Source organism: Gorilla gorilla, chromosome 9 (genome assembly GCF_029281585.2).
Source record: "Gorilla gorilla gorilla isolate KB3781 chromosome 9, NHGRI_mGorGor1-v2.1_pri, whole genome shotgun sequence".
NCBI lineage: Eukaryota > Metazoa > Chordata > Mammalia > Primates > Hominidae > Gorilla > Gorilla gorilla.
In genome coordinates, this window is record NC_073233.2 from 79,420,893 (window position 1) to 79,436,172 (window position 15,280).

The window sequence follows — 15,280 nt, forward strand, 5'->3', positions numbered from 1 at the left end:
GGGGTCCCCAGGGACTCAGGGTGTGGCTGGCCTGTCCCCAACTCAGGAGAGACCAGGAGTTGTCCAGTGGTTCCTTCATTGGAAGTCCCTGTGGATGTCTCCCACGGACCTGGATGTTGAGGGCCCATGATTTCCACAGTACATTGAGGAGCCAGGATGCAGGGCCCCCGTTTCCTCTATGTGTGCCCTGGACACCCCAGGCCCATGGGACAGGCCTGGCCCTGCAACCCCATCAGGGTCCTGACACCAGGCTTGACCTGGCCTTGTGATGAGCAAGAGAAGAGGCAGGTCCAGTGACACCTCCTGCACGGGATCGCCTGCATCTGACCCCCATGACACGCAGTGGCCAGCACGGTGTGGAAGGGGCCAGGATGGCACCCGGCAGGCTGCCCTGTACCCCAGATGGCTCCTGGCCTCAGGAAATTAATATCCACGGGGAAACTGGTCACTTGGAGGCTGCCAGAGGGAAGGGTGAGTGTCACATTCCCTCAGCCATGGCCAGCCAGCAACATGCCGTATGGCCTCTGGCCCAACCTGTGGGACAGGGACCCCAGACAGGGCACAAGTCCCTGTCCCAGAGGGTCCTGGCCTGGTGCTCATCCAAGCCCTGTAAAGGGAGGGGTACCAGGGGTGCCGTGGGTACCCAGCAGCAGCCAGGATGATCACACAGGGGACTGAGCCTTCTGTGGCAGTGGCCAGACCCAGAACTTGGCCAAAAGCAGGGCAAGCCACCTGGGACAGAGTGGATGCTGTGCCTGTGTGTGCCCAGCAAGGCTGAGCCAGTGACGCTACCAGGGTCCCTGAGGCAAGGGTGGGGCAGGAGCAGGCTGAGCAGCCGCCAACCTCGTCCGCTCCAGGAGGCAGGGATGGCCGAGCTCCCACGTCCTAGTGGCCGCCACCTGCCCACCGATGGGGCAGAGGCCTGAGGTCAAGCAGTCAGTGCTGGGGCCCTGCTTCCAGGGTCTACAAACTGCTCCAGTCCGGAAGGCCAATGATAACGGGGCATGTGAGGGCCCAGGAGGTCAGGTCCCTACGTCTGCCAACCTTGGCAGATGCATTTCACGGTCCGAAAAAGTCAAGAAAGGTGACACCTCTCAGGTGTTATTATGAAGGACTCTCCCAAGACACATATTTTTTACATTTATTTTTATTGTATATATTGATGGTGGACAACATGGTGTTGTGGTAAATATGTACACAACTGAAATGATGGCTACAATTAATATCTCCAAAACTTTCCATGGTTCCCTTTTGTATGTGTGTGTATGAGTGTGTGTGCATGAGTGTGTTTGTATAAGTGTGTGTATGAGTCTGTATGCATATGTATGAGTGTGTGTGTTTGTATGATTATGTGTGTATGAGTGTGTGTAAGGTGTGTTTTAATTGCATGTGTGTGAGAATGAGTGTGTGTATTTATGTGTGTGTATGAGTGTGAGTGTGTGTGTGTATGATGTGTGTGTGTGTGTATGTGTGTGTGGTAAGAGTACCTGGAGTCTTCTCTCAGCACACTTGCAGCACACAGCACCTGTCACCTGTAGTCCTTGCACTGTGCACTTGACTGCTCGGCTCCCTCTCCTACACAACTGCAAGCCCTTGACCTCCTCCTCCCCCTTTCCTTCTTCCTCCAGACCCTGGTAACCACTGTTCTATTCTATGTTTCTATGTATTTGACTTTTTCAAAATGTGGAATATATACATACATCTATATATGTATATATGGAATATTCTTCAGCTTTCAAAAGAAGGAGATCTGGTTACTTACAACAACATGGACGAATCTGGAGAACATTACACGGGGTGAAAAGAGGCAGACACAGAAAGACACCACACGCTCTCCCTCACACATGGAGTATACAGGAGTGAAACTCACAGAAGCACAGAGTGCAAGCATGGGAACCAGAGGCAGGGAAAGGGGAAATGAGGAGGTGCTAGCCCAGGGGTCCAAAGCTTCAGTTCTACAAGATGAATAAGGCTTGGAGACCCAATACATAGCAAAGTGACCACAGGTAACAACACGGTGTTTATTGTGTACTTAAAATGTACTGAGAGGGTAGATCCTAAATGTTCTCACCACCAAGAAAAGAGAGAGAGAGAGAGCTATGTGAAGTGGCGGATATCTTAATTATCTTGACTGTAGTGATTATTTCACAATGTAGACATATATGAGATCATCGAATTGTATGTCTTAAATTATACACAATAAAAAATAATAAAAACAACCCCCAGTGCCAGGCCCTACAGGCACGCCCACCCAACCCTCCTGCTTGCACATACAATGTATAAAAGAATAGATGCACATACATGATTGGGTATTGTTACCAATTAGAATTTTATTATCCACATTTCTTTGCAACTTAATTTTTTTCACTAAAACCTGTATCATGGTTGCCTCTCCTAGGAAGTAGATCTGGGTATAAGTCTATGTTTCTTTATGCATATGCATATTCATATATATGAAATTTTTCCATAAGTAAGATCACACATACTGGTCTCACTTTTCATTGTCATTTTCTTTTTGTTGATTCCTACACACCTTCCCCACTCCACCCAGCCACTGTCCTATGTACCCCCAGGCACACACTCAACATATGTGTAAGAGATATTTTTATTGTTTGCTACTAAAATAAGATCCTGCTGTGCTCATTTCCCTGCATCTACATTTCACATTAGGCAGAGCCTTGAGAAAGTTTCTCCAAGTCCACTGGTACAGCTGCAATCTAATATTTTACTGGGCATTACTTTCAGTATTCATTTTCAATTTGCTAGGATTCTTTCTCTGACACTGCAAACAATGTATCATACACATATATGTATACATAAATATGTTTACATTTAATCTTATTTTCAGTAATTTCAAGACTAATAGTATTGATATTACCTAATTTTATTAGATATTGTTTTCAAAAAATACTATAATAAATTATATCCCCTGAACAATGTAAAACAGTGCCTTTTCCCTGCAATTTCACTAGCAATAGGTGTTATTATTCTTGTTAATTTTTGCCAGTCTGGTAGATATAAAATGTTGCAGGTAACCACTAACTGGGGCCACTGGCATGGGCAGTAAAGGAATTTACCAAGACAATTGTAGGTAAGGAAAGGCAGATTTATTAGAGAATGTAGGAAAATACGTTGCAAGAATGGAAAGGGCAGGTCAGCAAGGGAGGAGCTGGCTGCCAGGAGACAAAGGCTTGCTGGGGATTTTATAGGATGGTGCTTGTGCTGGAGAGGGTTATATGCAGTGCTGATAATGCCAAGGTTTCAGTGAGCTAACTTGCATTTTTCTGTCAACTGAGGTCATAAGTTGAGTGCAGGAAGATTTTGAGTTATGTGAGTTATTTGCGCAGGAGGGCTAAGTCCTGCACCATGAAGAAAGGCAGGCTTGTAGTTCATCTGCCTTCTCTTTTTGCTTTCCCTTGGTCCAACCTGGCTCCTTTTCCATCATTAGGACTCCACAGAAAATATCCCATGTATCTGACCACCAGTGAGTTTGATTTACTTTTTATATTTTTAATTGCACATTTCCGTTTGTTTATCAGAGAATCACCTTTTTAAAAACTTGGTTGTTTGTCTTCTACTTGTCAATTTGTCAGAGCTACTAATGTTTTATAGATTTTTTATTTTGAGACAGGTTCTCACTCTGTTGCTGGAGTGCTGTGGCACAATGTCAGCTCACTGCAACCTCTGCCTCCTGGGTTCAAGCAATTCTCCAGTCTCAGCCTCCCAAGTAGCTGTAATTACAGGCATGCCCCACCACCATGCCCAGCTAGTTTTTGTATTTTTAGTAGAGATGAGTTTCACCATGTTGGCCTGGCTGGTCTCGAACTCCTGGCCTCATGTGATCTGCCTGGTTCGAACTCCCAAAGTGCTGGGATTATAGGCATGAGCCATCATGTTCAGCCAATGTTTTATAGATTTTAGAACTAATAAATGAATCCAGCAAGTTTTCAGAATACAGGACCAATATATAAAAATCAATTGTATTTCTACTCACTTGCAAATCTGAAAGTGACAAAACACTGTTGAAAGAAACTGAAGAAGATCTAAAATATCCCAGATTTGTTGTGGACTGAATATTTATGTTCTTTCAAATTCATATGTTGAATCCATCACTCCTATTGTGACTGTGTATGGAGACGAGTTCTCTAAGGAAGAAATTAAGGTTACATAAGGTCATAAGGGCTTCCATAGGATTTGCATCTTCATAAGAAGAGACACCAGGGAGCATGTGCCTCTCTCTCTCTCTCTCTCTCTCTCTCTTTCTCTTCCTCCCTCCATCTCTTTCTCTCTCCACACACAAAGGAAAGGCCATGTGAGCAAAGAGTGGGAAAGCAGCCATCTGCAACCCGAGGAGAGAGCCCTCACCAGAAACTAAATTTGCTGGCACCCGATCTTGGACTTCTGATCTCCAGAATTGTGAGAAAATAAATGTCTGTTGTTTGAGCCACCAAATCTGTGATATTTTGTTATGGCAGCCCAAGCAGACTGATGTTCATGTATCAGAAGACTTAACATTTTTCAGATGGCAATATCCCCAAAATTAATCTACAGAGTCTATAATCTCTATCAGGAAAGCAGCTGGCTTCTTTGCAGATATTCACAGGCTGATTCTAAAGTTAGTGTGGAATCTCAAGGGACCCTGAATAGCTAAAACAATGTTAAAAAGAAGAACAGGCGGGGCGTGGTGGCTTACGCCTGTAATCCCAGCACTTTGGGAGGCCAAGGTGGGCAGATCACGAGGTCAGGAGATGGAGACCATCCTGGCTAGCACAGTGAAACCCTGTCTCTACTAAAAATAACAAAATTAGCCAGGCATAGTGGCAGGTACCTGTAGTCCCAGCTACTCGGGAGGCTGAGGCAGGAGAATGGTGTGAACCCGGGAGATGGAGCTTGCAATGAGCCAAGGTTGTGCCACTGCACTCCAGTCTGGGCTACAGAGTGAGACTTCATCAAAAAAAAAAAAAAAAAAAGAAAGAAAGAACACAGAAGAACAATGTTGGAGGGCTCACACTTGCCAATTTGAAAACTTACCACAAAGCTGCAATCATCAAGGCAGTTTAGTACTGGCATTAGAATAGATGTATTAAACCAGTGGAATAGAATTGAGAGCCAGAAATAAACCCTCATGTAGATGACCAACTGATTTTTGACAGGGTGCCAGATTATTCAATGGAGGAAGAGCAGTACTTCAACAAATGGTGCTGGGAAACTAGACATCCACATGCACAGGAATGAATTGAACCTCTACCTCACACCACAATAATTAATTCAAAATCGGTCCAAAGGCCTACATGTAAGAGTCAAATCTATAAAACTATTTAAAGAAAACATGACCTGGATTTAGCATGGATTCATAGATAGGACACCAAAAGGGCCAGCAACAAAAGAAAAATACAAATACATTGGATGTCATCAAAAGTTAAATATTTTTGAATCAAAGGATACTATCAACAAAGTGAAAGAACAATCTACATAAAGGAAGAAAGATTTACAAATCAGATATCTGATAAGCGTCTAGTATCTAGAGTATATAAAGAACTTTTTCTTCAACTTTTATTTTAGAATCAAGCAGTACATGTGCAGATTTGTCACATGGGTATATTGTGTGATGCTGAGGTTTGGAGTAGTGACTGTAGTACCCAATAGTTTTTCAGCCCTTGCCCCCTCCCTCGTTTCCTCCCTCCTCTTGTTCCCCAGTGTCTATGGTTTTCATTTTTATGTCCATGTGGACTCAATGTTTAGCTCTCACCTATAAGTGAGAATATGTGGGATTTGGTTTTCTGCTTCTGCGTTAGTTCTCTTAGGATAATGGCCTCCAGCTGCATATTGCTGCACAAGATATTACTTCATTCTTTTTTATGGCTGTGTAGTATTCCATGGTGTGTATGTACCACATTTTCTTTATCCAATCCACCATTGATGGGCACCTGGGTTGATTCCACATCTGTGCTTCTGTGAATAGCACTGCAATGAACATATGGATGCATGTGTCTTTTTGGTAGATTGATTTATTTTCCTTTGGGTATATACCCAATAATGAGATTGCTGGGTCAAATAGTAGTTCAATTCTTAGCTCTTTGAGAAATCTCCAAACTGCTCTCCATGGTGGCTGAAATCATTTACATTCCCACCAACAGTGTACAACTGTTCCCTTTTCTCCCAAGCTTTGCCAGCATCTGATTTTCGGTTTGTTTTGTTTTGTGTTGTTTCATTTTTTATTTTTTATCAAAAGCCATTCTGACTGATATGAGATGGTATCTCATGGTGGTTTTGATTTACATTCCCATAATAGTTAGTGATGTGGAGCATTTTTTCATATAGTTGTTGGCCATGTGCATGTCTTCTTTTGAGAAGTGTCTGTTCATATCCTTTACTCACTTCGTAATGAAGTTATTTGTTTTTTGCTTGTTGATTTGTTTAAGTTCCTTGTAGATTGCAGATATTAGACTTTTGTCAGATGCACAGTGTGTGAATATTTTCACCCATTTTGTAGGTTGAGTGTTGACTCCCTGATAGTTTCTCTTGCTGTGCAGAAGCTCTTCCGTTTAATTAGGTCCCGTTTGTCAATTTTTGTTTTTGTAGCAATTGCTTGTGAGGATTTAGCCATAATTCTTTTTTAACAAGGCTGATATCAAGAAGGTGATTTCCTAGGTCTTCTTCTAGGATTTTTATAGTTTGAGGTCTTACATTTCGATCTTTAATCCATCTTGAATTAATGTTTGTATATGGTGATCTGGTTAGCGGCCCAGTTTTATTCTTCTGGATGTGGAACTCAATAATAAAAAGACAAATAACCCAATTAAAAAGTGGGCAAAGAATCTTAATTAGACATTTTCTGAAGAAGACACCCAAATGACAACAAGCATATAAAAAGACTCTGAGCATCATGATTCAACAGGGAGATGCAAATTGAAATCACTATGAGATACCATTTCACAAACACTAGGATGAATATAATGTAAAAGGTCAGACAATAACAAGTATTGGGGCAGGGTGTGCTTGTACCTGTAATCCCAGTGACTCAGGAGGCTGGAAGGGAGGATCCCTTGGGGCCACGAGTTTGAGTCTAGTATGGGTATCATGGCAAGACCTTGTCTCTACAAAAAATTAAAAATTTAGCTGGGTGTGATGAGGCACAACTGTAGTCCCAGCTACTGGGGAGTTTGAGACAAGGATTGCTTGGGTCCAGGAGGTTGAGGCTGCAGTGAGCTATGATCATGACACTGCACTTCAGCTTTGTCAACACAGTAAAACCCTGTCTCTAAAAAATAAATAAATAAAAATAAAATAAAATAACAACTGTTGACAAGGATGCAGAAACACTGGAACCTCCATGCACTGCTGTGGGAATGTAAATTGCTCAGCCACTGTGGAAAACAGTCTGCAGTTCCTCAAAAAGTTAAACAGAGAGTTACCATAGGGCCCAGCAATTCTGCTCATAAGGATGTTCCCAAGGGAAATGAAAACACATTCCATGCAAAAACTGGCACACTCATGTTCACAGCAGCATTACTCACAACAGCCAAAAGGTGGAAACAGTCTAATGTCTGCCAACTGAGGAATGAATGGTGTATTCATACAAAGGAAGATTAGTGTAAATAATTTATCATAGTAATGAAGTCCTGTTTCAGGCTGCAACATGGATGAACCACAAAACATTACACTAAGTGAAAGAAGGAAATTATAAAAGACCACATATCATATAATTTCACAGGTATGAAATTTCAAGAATAGAAAAATAGAGAGAGACAAAAAGTAAATTAGTAGTAGCCTCTGGCTACTACTAATGTTACCCATTTATCAGACTCAGGTGAGACACTCACATATGTCACAGGAAGTGGGTATACTAGTTACAGACAGGCAGCAAGGGAGAACAGGAGCCTCGGATTCATTGGGAGCCCTCTAGCCTCAGCAAAGCTTCCCAGGTGAGCTGAGTCTTAGCCATGTGTGCCCCACTCACACCACAGCTGAGGGATCCCAGAAAGCTGCCTGCCCTCGGTCTTATGTCCCAGGGCTACAGGATTCACTGCACTAAAGCACAAAAGAATATCCTGTTTCTAGGAACTGGGACAAAGCCCGACTCTTCTGGCCAGTCCCTCCCTAACTCAGGATGTTGCATTCCCAGCGTATTCTACAGTTATTCTTTTTCTTCCTTTATTAATATGTTAATTGAAGCATCATCATTGTACATGTTTATGGGGACCAGTGAGATATTTTGATACGTGTATACAATGTGTAGAGATCATTCAGGGTGAATAGTATATCATCTCCTCAAACATTTATCATGTCTTTGTTTTGGGAACACTCAATATCTTCTCCTCTAGCTATCCGCAAATGTGCAATAAATTATGGTTAACCCCAGTTATCATGCAGTGCTACAAAACACTAGGGCTTATTCCCGCTGTGTGGCTATAGTTTTGTATCTGTGAACCAGCCTCTCCCCTTTCCCTCGTCCTCACCCCTTCCCAGCCCCTGGTAACCACCATTCTATCTTCTACTCCTGAGATCAACTTCTTTAGCTTGCACCTGTGAGTGAGATCATGCAGTTCATCTTTCTGTGCCTGGCTTATTTCACTTAGCATAATGTCCTCCAAGCTCACCTGTATTGTCACATAGGGCAGAATTTTGTTCTGCTCTAGGGTTAAATAGAATTCCATTGTGTGTATACACCATCTTTTCCTTTTCATTACTTTTCCATGTTTTCCATTCATCTGTTGACAAGCACTTACGTGCTTTCATATCGTGGCTATCGTGAGCAGTGCTGTGATAAACATGGGGTGCAGATATCTCTTCAACACACTGATTTCTTTTCCTCTGGATACACACCCCATAGTGGGATTGCTGGGTTAGCTCTATTTTTAGCTTGTTGAGGAATCTCCATACAGTTTTCCTTAGTGGTTGTACAACTTCCCACTAACAGCATACGAGTTCCCTTTCTTCACTTCCTCTGCAGGATTTATTTTTGCCTTTTTGATAATGGCCATTCTGTGGGATGAGAGGACACCTCATTGTGGTTTTGACTTGCGTGTCCCTGATGATGAATGATGCTGAGCATTCCTTCAAGCTCTCGTTGGTCATTTGCACGTCTTCTTTCAGAAATGTCGGTTCAGCTCCCTCTGCAGTCACGCCTGAGAACCACAAGTGAGACACGGGGAGAATTGCACTGATCTGAAGCCGCCTGGAGAACCGTCCTGTGGGGTAGTGAGTGGGGGGTACTAAAGGGCATGAGGTTATGAAATTTTCTACAACTGATTATGGCGATGGGTACACGGCTCTGTGAATATACTAAAAGCATTGAATTGTATACCTTAAATGGGAGAATTGTGTGGTATATGAACGATATGTCAATAAAGCTGTTAACAAAACAAGAAGAGGTATCAGAGAGGTTGGGGATCAGTGAAGCCATGGTTGTATCAATGCACCAAGAGTTCTGGTGGAATGAAAGCACTGGAGAAAGTGAGCTAGAAAGAGGAGGGTGGCTGGAAGCGGGTGCATGGGACACACCCCACTGGGGTGCCCTGTGAAGAACAAGGTCACAGATATCACCACAGGGGTGAGGGGTGGGGAAGGATCTTTTACTTGTGTAAATGATCCCCACAGGGGCACTGCTTAACTGAGCAGTGGGAAGGAGGACACCATCCTCCAGCCCCCAGAATGGTAGAGCCACTGACAGCTTGCATCTTGAGCATGGAGAAGCTGCAGGCACACAACTCCAACCCATGAGAGCAGCTGCAGGGGGTGAACCCTGCAAAGTCACGAGGGTGGAGTTCCCCAAGGCCTTAGGAGTCCTCCCCTCACTCCAGTGTACCCTGGATGTGGGACTGGGAGTCCAAGGACATTATTTTGGAGCTTTAAGATTTAATGGCTGCCCTGCTGGATTTCAGACATGCATGGGGTCCGTAGCCCCTTCCTTTGGGCTGACTTCTCCCTTTTGGAATGGGAATGTTTACCCAATGCTTCTACCCTCATTGTATCTTGTAAATAAATAATGTATTTGATTTTCACAGGTTCATAGGTAGAAGGAACTTGAACTTGGGACTTCAGACTTGATGTTGGAATGAGTCAAGACATTGAGAAGACTGTTGGGAAGAGATGATCCTATTTTGTGATGTAAGGACATGAGATTTGAGGGGTCGGGGGATAATGACATAGTTGGGCTGTCCCCTCCAAATCTCTTGTCGAAATGTAATCCCCAGTGTTGAAGGAGGGGCCTGCGAGGAGGTGTTTAGGTCATGGGGGTGGATCCCTCATAACTGGCTTAGCGCCAGCCCCTTGGCGATGAGTGTGTTCACTCAGATCTGGCTGTTCGCAAGTGTGTGGCCCCTCCTCACCCCTTGCTCCCATTCTCACCATGTGGCGTGCCTACTCCTGCTTCGCCTTCCACCATGAGGAAAAGCTCCCTGAGGGCCTCCCCAGAAGCTGAGCAGAGGTGGGTGCCATGCTTGTGCAGCCTGCAGAACCATGAGCCATTCTAACCTCTTTCCTTTATAAATTACCCAGCCTCAAGTATTTCTTTAGAGCAATGCAAAGAATGGTCTAACACACCCAGAAAGCTGAGACTGGTATGAGTAAAATATAAAGACCATGGTTAACTTTTGAAATCTGAAAATGTGAAATTAATATTCCTGAGGGAGTCAACACAGGAAAGATGAGAGCACGTGGGCAGAGGCTGTTGCCCATTGGTCACATGTGGTCAGCAGAGAGCACGTGACCAGCACCCTGGAGCTTTGCAAGAAGCACCAGACAGCCTGGAGTTGAGGTTTTAATTGTAGGGGCCAAAACAAATGGGGAAGAAGACAAATTTAGCATACAAAGAAAGTAGATGCTCAACTGAGCCAGGAGGAAGTCACTAGCAAAAAGGAAAAAAACAGAGCTCTGGAAAAATAATGTAAACAGTCACAAGAAAGGGACCCTGTGTCCTGCCTGACATCTGGACAGGTATATAAAGAGCCCGGGCTCAGGGAGCTCCACACCTGCACCTCCCTCTCACCTGCTCCTCTACCTGATCCACCCTCAATCTACCAGAACCATGGGCTGCTGTGGCTGCTCCGGAGGCTGTGGCTCCGGCTGTGGGGGCTGTGGCTCTGGCTGTGGGGGCTGTGGCTCCGGCTGTGGGGGCTGTGGCTCTGGCTGTGGGGGCTGTGGCTCTAGCTGCTGTGTGCCCGTCTGCTGCTGCAAGCCCGTGTGCTGCTGTGTGCCAGCCTGTTCCTGCTCCAGCTGTGGCTCCTGTGGGGGCTCCAAGGGGGGCTGTGGTTCCTGTGGGGGCTCCAAGGGAGGCTGTGGCTCCTGTGGGGGCTCCAAGGGGGGCTGTGGTTCTTGTGGGGGCTCCAAGGGGGGCTGTGGCTCCTGTGGGGGCTCCAAAGGGGGCTGTGGTTCCTGTGGGGGCTCCAAGGGGGGCTGTGGTTCTTGTGGCTGCTCCCAGTGCAATTGCTGTAAGCCCTGCTGCTGCTCCTCAGGCTGTGGATCCTGCTGCCAGTCCAGCTGCTGCAATCCCTGCTGCTGCCAGTCCAGCTGCTGTGTCCCCGTGTGCTGCCAGTCTAGCTGCTGCAAGCCCTGCTGCTGTCAGTCCAGCTGCTGTGTCCCCGTGTGCTGCCAGTGTAAGATCTGAGGCTCTGAACCCAGACCTTCAGGTTTCGCCTGTTTGGTGAAAGCATTTGTTATGATTTCCCTGAATCAATTCATCCCACGCATCCTCCCTGAGGCACCTGCCCCTTCTCCAGCTCATCATCCATGCACGCACCTCCTTCCATGGCTCAGCTCTCCACTGGGCCCTGCCTTCAGCCTCCTCACTCCGGAAATGCATGTTTCCTTGATGCAGGAGGTGTCCTTGCCTGGACGCGGGCACCCAGCCAACTGCCATGGTGTTCCCTGCACTTGGGTGTGGACCATCTTCTTCTTCTCCCTCAGCTGACTGAGATGCAAGGTCTGACCCCACAAGGCCAGGCCGATGTTGCTGAGTGATCACTAAGAACCAGCTTCTCAACCACCATTGGGACCCTGGATCCTCCAGGGCCACTGCCTGTTCTCCAGTGGCCACCTGTGACCAGGAAGGTCTCCTTCCTTCCTGTTGTCTCCATCTATTTAAAAACAATAACAAAGTAATGAATGAATTTCCTTACAATAAAGCCTCTCATGTCTGTAAATCAGCTGCATGCTTGGTGCAATTCTTTCCAACCCCTTTCCTGTGCAGTGACTGATTCTGCGTTCTGATCTGTCAGCTAAGCTGGGAAACGCCTGCCAGCAGGCCTGGTACATTCACAAAAAAACCTGCCATTCCCTTCTGTCCTCCTCTCAGCCTCAAATATCTTCACAGTCTCTGCTCGCAGGAGAAGAGGGCAAAGCCCGGGAGGATTCAGCATTCAATGCCCGCCCTAGAGGCACAGAGGGGCAGGCGGGCCCTGAGTACTGACAACCAGCCAAGCAGGGCTTTGCACAAGACCCGTGGCTTCCAGCTTCCCGCTCTCCTCTGAGGCCTCGGAAGGACCCCAGGCAGGGCAAGGTCGGAGGAGGGAGGAGTGAAGCACCGCTGAGCTCCAGCGCACTCTGATTCAAACACTCAATTAGCCTTTTACAATTATGAGGTCAACGGCTTTCCATAACTAAAGGTAACCAGGAAGTTACAGAATGGCCCAAGGTGTCCTCGGAGCTCAGTCTCCCTGCAGGAAAGGAGAGTTCCTGGGAAGTGACACATTTGGGGACCCTGAGCCAAGTCCATCTGTTTCATGGTGATGCGCCACCACGCTGAGCCTGTTCTCTGACCAGTGTCACAGGCAAGGCTTTAGAAATCACGCACTGGGGAGGAGGGGACAAGAGTGATCTGAGGACGATCTCCAGCCAAGCGAACCCGGAGGGAAAAGGTGGAGGGAAGACAGCACACAGGGAGTGCTGGTGAGAAATGAGCTCCCACAGAACACCCACAGATCTAAGCGACTGCTGATAATGCCGGGGAAGAACAGAGTGGGAATTTCCAAGACAAATTTCTGAGAGAAAAGAGATGCAATGTAAGGAAAAATGAAATAATCTAGAAATAAAGGCTTAGATTAATTCAGCCACATTTAGGAGAGGGAATAAAAGTGTGTCAAAGGTGCATCTTGCTAGGGGACATGGCTATCGTTAGTTTCACGACGTTAAAAGGAAATGCTGCTTAAGACAGTTTACTCAAAAATCCATACTGGGAAACTCCAGAAGGTGGCAGCAGACATGAACGCAGAGTTCATTACATTTGGGCCCCGTACATTCCCACAACCCACAGGACACCGAGCAACTAGGTAACAAAACCGAAAATGCATGCTGGAGACATAACAAAACCAGGTAAGCTGGGCGTGGCGGCTCACACCTGTAGCCTCAGCTACGTGGAAGCCTGAGGTGGGAGGATGGCTTGAGCCTGGGAGTTTGAGGCTACAGTGAGCTGTGATCGCACCCCTGGGATCCAGCCTCAGCAACCTAAAGTGAGATGGTGTCTCAAGAAAAAAAACAAGTGAACCTCAAAGTCCAAGAAGGTGGGGATAAATTTACAAGAGCCACAGTCCCCCAGGGTTTCAGTGTCTGTGTAGGAGAAAGCAAAGAAACATCTAACAGAGCCAAAAACAGGGGAACCTCAAAAGAGCCAACAGGTGTGTGCTGGAAAAGCACAGCATGAATTTTGAATTCAGCTCCTGAAATGGGGAAGGTTTTCCTCTCTCCAGTGGAGAGTGGGTGCAAGGGCCCTCAGTAAGTCCCTATAGGCAATAAAAGAAAGCTAGGAAGCCTGCCATGAAACAGATCACAGTGGTAGCCTACTGTTTCCAAAGGAGCTAATGAACAATGAAAGGAAATGATACCAGACATAAAAGAGGCTGCATGTGGTGGCTCATGCCTGTCATCCCTGCAATTTGGGAGGCCAAGGAAGGAGGATCACTTGAGGCCAAGAGATCAAATCCAGCCTGGACAATAAGGAGAGATCTTATCTCTACAAAAAAAAAATTTTTAAGTACCTGGGCATGGTGACACCCACTTGTAGTCTTGTTTACTCAGGAGGATTACTTGAGACCAGAGGTGGAGGCTGCAGTGACCTGTGACTGCGCCACTGCACTTCATACTGGGCAACATTCTCAGTGCAGTTGCTGCAAACTCTGCTGCTGCTCCTCAGGCTGTGGATCAACCTGCTCCCAGTCCAGCTGCTGCAAACCCTGCTGCTCCCGGTCCAGCTGCTGCAAGTCCTGCTGTTCCCGGTCCAGCTGCTGCAAGCCCTGCTGCTCCCGGTCCAGCTGCTGCAGGTCCTGCTGCTCCCAGTCCAGCTGCTGCAGGTCCTGCTGCTCCCAGTCCAGCTGCTGTGTCCCTATTTGCTGTCAGTACAAGATCTGATCTTTAACACACAGCCATATTGGCTCTCATCCACATGCTCCAGACAGAGATGAATGTATTAGCATAAAGCCATGAATCACAGCCCTGGGGTGACTGTTTTCTAGAATGTTGGAGCAGCAGTATTTGGAACAGGAAGAGCCTTCACAGGCCCTGTGCGGGGCACAGCCCCTCACCACCCTCATCTCACCATGGGCGTCTGTCATGGTGGATGAGACCGCTCCTGCTTCCTCTCCGGCACCACCTCTCTCTACCCTGATGTTCTAAACCCTCTCCTCCCAGGCATGGTCCCAAGGAAAGTTCCTGTTGCCATTTGTCTATTGGGCTCTGCAAATTCTGAGCCTTGACCTTGTGATTCCTTTGAATAAGCGATCGCTTCCCCTCACAAGTCCTGTTTTCAGTGTGGCCCTTTTCCTGCTGTTCCTTTTGAATGAGCCTTTCAACCTCCCTCCTGGCCCTAAAGCACCCCCTTTCTTTGCGCTTCCTGATCACATCAGGCTGTTGGGTGATCCACTCTTTCATGCAGCACAGTTTGCTAAGCACCACTGCATGCACCAGGAGTGCAAGAAGAACGCAACATGGCGCCTGGCCTTGGGGTTCTTGGACTGCAGCAGGGGAGCCCCTACGATAGGGTGGAGTGGTAACTGAGGTCGTCCACAGCCAGGTGGTGAGAAGGCCGAGCGGGGCAGATGTGAGAGGGTCTGAGACGCAGCCATGACAGGGAAGAGACCAGCCAACTCTAAATATAGCTTTGGGAGTAGAATTTCAAGCATGCTGACTGTTTGGATGGACGAAGGGCTGGGAGAGGCATAGAGAGAAAGGAGGAGGGAAGGGGGGCTCCCTTGTTCCTGAGCCAGTGCAGAGTCCTCCAGGACCCGCTTCTTTTTGTGTTCTGCCCACCCTGTGACCTGGCCAGCTGCAGGTTTTCCCAGCAGATTTG

The 15,280-nt window shown here is 46.6% G+C and overlaps 1 protein-coding gene across 1 annotated transcript; it reads left to right on the top strand.

The window, feature by feature from the left end:
* Positions 1–10,777: 10,777 nt before the first annotated feature.
* Positions 10,778–14,343, top strand: LOC134759291 (keratin-associated protein 5-10). The gene is made up of 2 exons (XM_063710809.1): positions 10,778–11,578; positions 14,152–14,343. The coding sequence occupies exons 1-2, from the start codon at positions 11,030–11,032 to the stop codon at positions 14,341–14,343; spliced, it is 741 nt and encodes a 246-aa protein (XP_063566879.1). The 5' UTR covers positions 10,778–11,029.
* Positions 14,344–15,280: the final 937 nt, after the last annotated feature.